Below are 8,934 nucleotides of genomic sequence, written 5' to 3'. Positions count from 1 at the left end.
TCGTCGCATTCAAGATGCTCGGCTGTGATTGTGACGAGTTCTGGGCTGAGCCAGTCGATACCTGCTGGCATAATCAACGTAGAGGAAGCGTTTCAGCAGCTGGAGTTGTGTTCTGGAGGTAGCCGCCAATGAGGGACCCAGAGGTTTTCAAACAAGCATTTGCCCAATATGGTGGCGGGTGGGAGATTTGAAGTGAACCAGGGGAATTTGGCCTTCACTGTGCTGCAGAACAAACTGTATTCCGGAATAGCTAGGTATTATATTTGCGCACAGGAGAAATTGTGTGCGCAGAAGTTGAAAAGGAGACCGAGATCAATTAAGCTGCGGCCGGGGAAAAATCTCTTTGATCTTTACAAGAGATCGTGCTTGCGAAGAACCAAACCAATAGCGGGGGAGGCAGGGAGAGTTGGAGGGACAAGGCCTGACTAGACACGTGACGTGTTCACTGATGTGGCTGGCCCTAATTGGTCAATATGACTTGTGAGGGATCAGGCTCAGCTTTTGTCCATAATTCATTAACCCCGCCCATTACCCTTCACAGAGGCTATGCAACGACAAAATATATGGGATTGCCCATGGACTGTTGTGAAGCGCTTTCGACAAAAAGAATACCTTGTGTATCAGGAACAGTCTGATGGCCCTTGAACTGCTCCCAAGAGCAGGAGCGCAAGGGGCAGACCCTACGCAATCCCTCAATGCAGCATTGGAGAATTTTCAGAATACATTGACAGAGGAGCAAAAACGAGAGTTCCAAAAAAGCACCACGACACCAGATATTGCGAGCGTCATAGAGTTTGTCGCAGAAATCGATGCTAGAAATAGCAGAATGAGGACGCCCATGGCTCCACGGCTATGTACCTTCTTAGACGCAGCGCAACAGTTCACCGGTATCGTGGACACATTTGTTAGCTCTAATCCGATAATCGCCGCCCTCGTCTGGGGAGGTGTAAAGACTGCTATATTGACGGCGAGCAATGTGGCCTCTTACTTTGACAAAGTCACGAGCATGATTATGCGCATCGGCAAATATTCTCCGACATATCAAAAGTTTGGCCTACTCTATCTCGGCTGTATTGGCCTTCAACGTGCCCTTTGTGATTTCTACGCCATCATCATTAATCTATGTGTCAAGATTATCGAAGTCTCCCGTCGAACCGCCCTCAAACAAATTCTTTCGTCGATACGAGGTCCCTTTGAATCCGAGTTTAAGCCATTCCTAGATCTGCTAGAAGAAGCTACACATAAGATAGACCTGGAGGTATCACTCGCATCAAAGCAAGCAGACCAGGAAGCGAAAAAGCTACTAGAATATGAAAGTCAACAGAATTCAGAATTCCGACCTTTGGCCCGAAAGTTCTACCAAAAATCACTGAAACAACAAGCCGAGGCAAGCGAGTGGCGAATGAAATTAAAAAGAAACGAAATGGCAAAATTGAAGACAAGCATTCGAAACAACCTTTCTCCTATCGACCATGACCGTCCTTGGAAGCAGGCCTTGAATCGACGGGTTCCAACCACGGCTGAGTGGCTTCGCAAGGAGTTGGTCTTTGATAAGTGGAAGGAAGATCCGCAAACCGCAATACTCTGGTGTCTAGGCACTATAGGCATGGGCAAGACAGTGCTTATGTCTAAGGTGGTGGATCAGTTACGGTTACGTGTGGCCCGCAAAAGCAATGAGATCTTATCCTACTACTTCTGTCGCGTCGACAATGAGACATCTTTATCTGCGAGGAGCATTTTTGGAAGTCTTGCTCGTCAAATCCTCAATACTCAGATTGAGCAAAGCGAATTTGAAACTCTACTCTCCTTACAGAAGACCACCCGGGGTCTTGGCACCACTGAGGTCGTTCAGTTCCTGTTATCTCATCTGGAGGCCGGTAAGGGTAAGAAGTACTATGTTATCCTGGACGGACTGGACGAATGTGACGACAAGCAGGTTCAAGCGGTGGCACAGGCTATAGTTGAGCTCTGCAGCAACTATATTGGCTTCAAAGTCCTCTGCGCGGGCCGACCTGGTCTTGAAAAACGGTTCAAATCGACCGTACCGCAGTATAGGATCATGGTGAATGAAAACAAGGTCAAGTCGGACATGTATCACTATATTATCAACACTTTGGATGAGTGTCTGGATGATGGGAGTTTGACTCTTGGGGATCCAACAATTATAACAGAGATACGCAACACTTTAAGGGACAAAGCTGACGGAATGTAAGTGTTAACGCCGCCTGATCGAAGGCTCCTTTGTCAGGATTAGATATACGGCTACGAAACTCTAAATGCATTGCTAACAGACTCAAAAAAACATAGGTTCCTTTGGGCAAGTCTTTGCATTGAAGAGCTTTGCGCACAGAATTGTGATCACGACATCCTGGAAGCACTGAAAAATCTTCCACATAGCTTGGCTGAGCTCTATGATCGAAAACTTCGTCGTGTTCGAGAGGGAAGGGCGGCCGGACAGGCAATGAAACTCCTACAATATTGCGGGGCAGTGAAGCGGCCATTAACAGTTATGGAATATCGAGAAGCCCTTAGTCTTTCCCTCGAGCAAAAGGCCCTTGACCGCGGAAAGGTACCGAACGACATGGATAGGATCATCAATGATTGTTACGGATTCACATTCGTTGATGAAGAGGAAGACACTATACACTATGTTCATCGTAGTGTGAGAGAATGTCTTTTTATCACGAACGGTCCACACACAGCGCAATTCGACACGGCGAGCGTCGACCGGCATCTTGGATTCCTTTGCATGACGTATCTGGATTTCACCAACTTCAAGCATCAGTTAACGAAAGTCAAGAATGGTTCCGGTACTCCTATCCAGCCTCTTCAGCTCGGTACTAGTACTCTACCCATCCGCTCTGCTAGGAGTGCTACCAGCCAGATGGCCCGAAAGCTTCTTTCCGGTCATATCCAGCTACAACATTTCAGCACTCGAGAGGTAGAGAGGACGGCGCAAGCAATATTTGAAGACGGAAGTTCTTCCAAACTGGAGCTGGAACTCCAAAAGAAAGAGTTTCAGTTTCTCAATTACGCCAGGGCTTACTGGCTCAATCATTTGACTGATTTGACTCCGGATATGAACAGTAATATGTGGGGATTGTTTTGCCGGTGCATAGAAGGCGATGATGTTCTTGCATACAGACCATGGGAGTCGGAGCAGCAGACCGACAGCAAGAGAAAGGGTATACCAGAGGCTATGCAATGGTTATTGACCCATGGACATTCCGCATTACTTTCATACTACGCAAAACATCAGTCTCGCCATTTGACGGAGAATGTGAAGGATGAGATCCTTCGCAGCGCTGACATTCACAATCGTTATCGATACACCGAGGCACTCGTCCGCCTTGACAATACCGACAACATCTTGAATCATGCATTGTTATATGCTGCGCTAGATGGATGCACTCGTTCCCTAGCAGTATTGCTCCAAGCAGGGGTTGACATCAAGACTCAAGTAAATAGCAGAACAGCTCTCCAAGCAGCAGCAGGAGAAGGTCACCTTGAAATGGTGCAGGCACTGCTAGCAGCAAAAGCAGATGTCAACGCATCTTCTACTAGTCAAACAGCCCTCCAAGCGGCCGCAAGTGGAGGTCACCTTGATGTGGTGCAAACACTTCTAGTAGCAAAAGCAGATGTCAACGCATCTGTTACTAGAGGTGGCCAGACAGCTCTCCAAGCGGCTGCAGGAGGAGGCCACCTTGACGTGGTGCAAACACTTCTAGCAGCAAAAGCAGATGTCAACGCATCTTCTACTAGTCAAACAGCTCTCCAAGCGGCTGCAGGAGGAGGCCACCTTGATGTGGTGCAAACACTTCTAGCAGCAAAAGCAGACGTCAACGCGCCTGCTAGCTATGATGGCCGGACAGCTCTCCAAGCGGCAGCAGAAGGAGGTCACCTTAAAGTGATACAGGCACTTCTAGCAGAAAAAGAAAATGTCAACGCATATCCCGCGACACATGCTGGTAAAACAGCTCTTCATGCGGCAGCAGGAAGAGGTTACCTTGAAGTGGTGAAGGCACTTCTACTAGCAAAAGCAGATGTCAACGCACTTGCTATTAAATTTGGTGGCCAGACAGCCCTCCAAGTGGCCGCACGAGAAGGCCACCTTGAGGTGGTGCAAACACTTCTAGCAGCAAAAGCAGACGTCAACGCACCTCCTTTTCAATTTGGTGGCCAAACAGCCCTCCAAGCGGCCGCAAGTGGAGGTCACCTTGACGTGGTGCAAACACTTCTAGCAGCAAAAGCAGATGTTAACGCATCTCCCGCTGAACGTGATGGCATAACAGCTCTCGAGGCAGCGCGAAAAGGAGGTCACACTGAGGTGGTGCAGGCGTTGCTAGCGGCAAGGCCGCCGCTGGATAGGATGTTCAAACAGGCCTAAGGAGGCCGCCTTGACGTGGAGACATTGAAATAGTCTGGCACGAAGGGATAACTTTGTATATTGACGGTGATTTGCTCGTGCAATGCAATGTCTCTTTTCCACTTGGTATAATTTCACCGTATAGTTTCAAATTGTCGGTAACGAGGTGTCAGGGATAGAGGATCAATCCAGCTTGCAAATTTGAGGGTTGGATTGAAAGACAGAGAGCTTGATATTATCATTCTGATATGTAGCAGAAATTCTAGTAAAGGCAACATTAATTGGCTGCGAGCAAACACAGGAAAGAAGCACCATTCGAGCAGCGCGGGGCTATGGGATGGACATGATTGATTCTAGCGAGTACAAGGGGTGGCACTTGGCGAAACAAGCCAACCACAGGTACAATCGAGCGTGGCTGTCCGCCACAAAGTCTCCAAAACACCATTTCAACGTCCGTTGAAGCACTTCAACCCTGATTGACGAGACGGTGACCGTGGCGAAAAACGGCTGATGTAGAGTGCAAGCGCGTTGAGCGATTTAATTGCAAATTCGATGATATGTAGGAATCATATCTTTGCGGCATTACCTCTTCTCAACAATCGATAAAAGTGTTTTCACCCCTCAACGTAAGAGTTCAACAGGAATGATTCCGCGAGTACACTCGAGGCTTGCATCTGTCAACCACAAAGTCTCCAAAACACCATTTCAACATCGTTTAAATCACTTCAACGCCTATCAACGAGACAGTGATTCTAAGTAAGTAAGTAAGTAATTTTCATCCGCGGATCTGTCAGGCGGTGAGGCCCGATTTGCCGGCAGGGAACTACAAGATAGCCGGGGCAACTATATCACATGATGATGACTATTTTCTCCACTGTTCCGAGGCTACCCCACACTACTTTTTGTCAGGATGAGGAATTGATGTACTGGCTAGTACTGAACGTGTCCAATAGAATCAGGTGATTGATTGAAGGTCTTAAGATCGGTTGAACGATCTCAGGGGACTATACAAATAAGCTTCGGCGTGTTACAACACCGTACTTCCGAATGTGCCCGGAATACCGTACAAATACTAGGGGGAATTGGGTGAACGATGAATAAGCCTGTCCCGAAGGGTCCTAGTGGTATTTGACCACTCCCTCAGTTCGTCACTTTTCCTCAATCTCAACCTCACCTCTAGCCATGCTCCACATACCACAGCTGATTGTCACATGAACAGCCCGGCGGCGTAGAGATGGCATTTATAGCCAAGGAAACAGGGCGGAAACCGCCATCCCCGTCTTTAGTCAATCGCTTTCATCCCTACGGAACCGAAGCTCGAAATGTCCAGCAAGTCACGCGGCAAGCCGCGAAGGTGGTCAGTGACGCAGGGGGGTAATCACTGTAGTACTGGTGGCCCAAAACTGGGGCAAGCGAGAGGATCTAAGATCCCAGGGTCACGAGTCTACTTTGCTACTGACTCGGTAGGTGGTCGGTAGGCTCCTGAATTGGCCGAGGAGCTTAGTTTGCATCATAAAGTTGACTGCTTTGACTGCTAATGATGGCTTCGAGAGCCATTCTTTCCAGGGGCCGTGGCCACCCTTGGTCCTACCTTCTCAGTCGAGTCCAAGGATTCGGTGACGGAGTTCGGTGAAACGGGGACAGGAGAAGAGGATGTGCTGCGTGTTCATGGTGCCCTGGTCACACGTGCACCGCGATGGGTTATCTTCGAGAGCCTGTTCCCTCCACTGCGGGAGAGTAGCGAGGTAAGCGGGGAGACCAATCTTACCGGTCTGCATATGTATCAGTACTGAGCTGGCTGCACGTCTCAGAGACTCGTGTATCGCGAAGATCTCTTTCGTGGGTTCATGGAAAAGTGCGCGGAGATGAGCGCCGCTGTGGCTTGACGCCCACTCGTCCTTCCACCGTTTCGCAGCTCGCTCGCGGAGCCTAGTGCGGCAGCCGGACAAGAGGATGACCGCCTCAGCGGGCCCGTATGTGCTTGCTGCAAGCTTTGCTAGAACGTCAGCGCGCTCGTTTCCATGTACTCCCATGTGACCGGGGATCCAGTGGATGCGGATGCGCCAGGCCGCTAGCCGTAGGTTCTCTATCTGGATGGTGATGTTGCGGAGAATCTGCTGCCCAGAGCTGCGTCGTGGATGGGAACATGCTTGGATGGCGGCCTGGTTGTCCGTGAATATGGTCATTGTGCGGGCCGGGGCTGTCGCAGTAGCGACGAGCTCTCTCACCAGGTCATCTTTAATCTCGCTGGGTGCGAGTAGGATGCCCTTGGGTTCAGCCGCGTAGACCGTATCCTGATCGTCAAGCCTGGCGGTTGCGTTCCCTTTGGATGTGACTGCCGAGGCGCCGACGCCCCCACCCTCTGTTTTGCTCCCATCTGTGTAGGCGATCGCCGAGTTCGGCCCGTAGAGAGGCGTCGCCAGAAGAATCAGATCATGTTCTTTGATGGCGGTGTCCTTATCTGGAGCTATCCGGGTCTCTGGCGGTTGCCACCACGGGGGAACCGCGAACGGCCGGATCAGCTCCAACCTATTGACTTCGATTCACTTGAACTTAAGATGTGTCTCCAGTCGTTTGAGTGGCGATGTCAGTCCGTATCGTCGTCCTTCGTCGCTTCGTCTAGCGAGTGTGGACATAAGAGGTGATGCGTGTATGCGAAGACAGGCCTCTTCCGCGAGGCGTTGTATGGCGATTGTTGCCGGTGGGACGAAGAGGCATACTTCCAGGGCGGGCCCGGCAGTCGTCCTGAAAGCGCCTGCGATATACTGGAGAACTTGCCGTTGCATCGACCGGAAGGTGCTATTTGCTCGGTCCTCGAACGATTTAGAGCCGTACGCTCCTTGTGTATACCACGCGGAGCAGGCGAATGAGATCTGAGGAAGTAGGACTGCTGTCCACATGCGGCGAAGGTGTAGGGTCGAGACCCCCCATGTCATCCCTACGATTGACCGTAGCGCGGCAATCAGCTGTGCAGCCTTCTTACGACACTGTGCAATTTGGCTTTCTCCTGTGAGGTGCTCATCCAGCATGATGCCGAGGTATTTGAGTGACGAGGTGGGCCTGACTTCAACGCCTTGGAGGGTGATGCTCTCGCCGGACGGCGGTCGACTTACCCTCCGAGCGCTCCAGCCTTTCTTCCACATGTGCATTAATCCGTACTTTGCGGGTGCGAAGCGCGAGGCATGGCGACTGGCCCAGGCATCTGCGACTTGATGCAGCCTCTCCAGGAGCTGACAGTTGTCTAACGCAGATTTACTCCACACCAGGATACAGATATCATCGATGTATCCGGTCACAAGAGCTTTTCCGGCAGCGGCAGCGTGAAGCTCGTCGATGAGGTCTGCATTGTAGAAGAGGTAGAGGATTGGTGATAGGGGTGAGCCCTGTGGGATACCCGTGGCCACCGGGTGTGTGCCCATCGAGCCTTCTTGTAGAACCAGCGTTGTTGAGCGGTCTCTCAGAAAGCTGAGGATCCACCGGACCATCTCCTTCGATTCCTCCGCTTCCTTAGGCAGTGGGCCAACCTCTCATGCGCCACATGATCGAACGCGCCGGTCACGTCAAGTGTGAGCAGTGTAGCGACGTGCTCATCCTGCCTCCAGGACTCGTACACTCGCTCTAAGAGGAAGTGGAGAGCATGATCGCATGACCTTCCGACTCTTCCACCGACGTGAGTATCTGGTAGGAGTGCGTGGGCCTCGACGAGGTAGCCCAGTCGAGTGGCGAGTACTGACTCGAGCGCTTAACCCAGCGTGCTCAGCAGAGTGCTCGGTCTGTAGGCCTTTGGTATGGTATAGTCCGATTTCCCAGGTTTCCTGAGAATGACAGTAGTGGACTCGCGGAAATGACTAGCGCAGTACCCTAGCCGCAGACATTCGTTGAACAGATGTGTCAGAAACATGATGTTTGGTATCTCGATAGCCTTCTTCAATGCAGCATTCGGGATCCCGTCTGGCCCCGGGGCCTTGTACGATGCAGATCTCTGTATAGCGTGCATGACTTCTTCGGAGGTGATTAGTGGTGCATTGACTGCAGCAGGGTAGTCGTATCCCTCGAGGTCTGATAAGTCCGCGGTGGGTGCAGGAGGGAATAGGACGTCGCGGAGGATTTATGCCTTCTCCTCTGCCGTCACATACTCCCTGTCCCCTGCACGCAATGTCGGAGTGTGGGTCGCGTCGCAGTGTGGGTCGCCCGCGGGGTAGTGTTCCTGGCCCATCTCGATAGCTTCCAGAAGTCGTCGATTGACTTGGTCGCTGCTTCTACTCGTTCCCGATGTGCTTCATTGGCGACCTTCGCACTCTGGCGGCCAAGTTCGTGGCGCATCTGTCGGAACCGCTCCTGGTCCTCATCGCTTCCGGTCTCTCTTGCCCATCGTCGTGCACGTTTGACCTGTCGTCTTAGATCTTCTAGCTTCTTCGTGTACGTGGGAAAGGAGTGTAGGGAGATATTCGAAGGAACTCCTTGACTTTCTGGTTCCACTGCGACCAGTCGTTGGCATTATCGAGAATTGGTATGGCATGGTAGAATGAGCTCAAGCCAATTTGTTCGAATTTAGCCGAATCCATCGT

At 51.1% G+C, this 8,934-nt stretch overlaps 2 protein-coding genes across 2 annotated transcripts; one reads left to right on the top strand and one right to left on the bottom strand.

Annotated features, from left to right (window-relative positions):
• Nucleotides 1-634: 634 nt before the first annotated feature.
• On the top strand, nt 635-4,387 carry N7471_013893 (ankyrin repeat domain-containing protein; the record flags this gene model as incomplete). The annotated part of the gene is made up of 2 exons (XM_057286611.1): nt 635-2,208; nt 2,308-4,387. The coding sequence occupies 2 exons, from the start codon at nt 635-637 to the stop codon at nt 4,385-4,387; spliced, it is 3,654 nt and encodes a 1,217-aa protein (XP_057129090.1).
• Nucleotides 4,388-5,961: 1,574 nt separating this feature from the next.
• On the bottom strand, nt 5,962-8,931 carry N7471_013892 (reverse transcriptase; the record flags this gene model as incomplete). The annotated part of the gene is made up of 6 exons (XM_057286610.1): nt 5,962-6,895; nt 7,001-7,831; nt 7,891-7,984; nt 8,114-8,425; nt 8,503-8,755; nt 8,833-8,931. 6 exons carry the CDS (start codon nt 8,929-8,931, stop codon nt 5,962-5,964), a joined length of 2,523 nt encoding a protein of 840 aa, XP_057129089.1.
• Nucleotides 8,932-8,934: the final 3 nt, after the last annotated feature.

This window comes from Penicillium samsonianum, assembly GCF_028829775.1.
Source record: "Penicillium samsonianum strain IBT 33392 chromosome Unknown utg000010l_segment0_segment0, whole genome shotgun sequence".
Classification (NCBI taxonomy): domain Eukaryota; kingdom Fungi; phylum Ascomycota; class Eurotiomycetes; order Eurotiales; family Aspergillaceae; genus Penicillium; species Penicillium samsonianum.
This window is presented reverse-complemented; position numbering and strand designations above follow the sequence as displayed.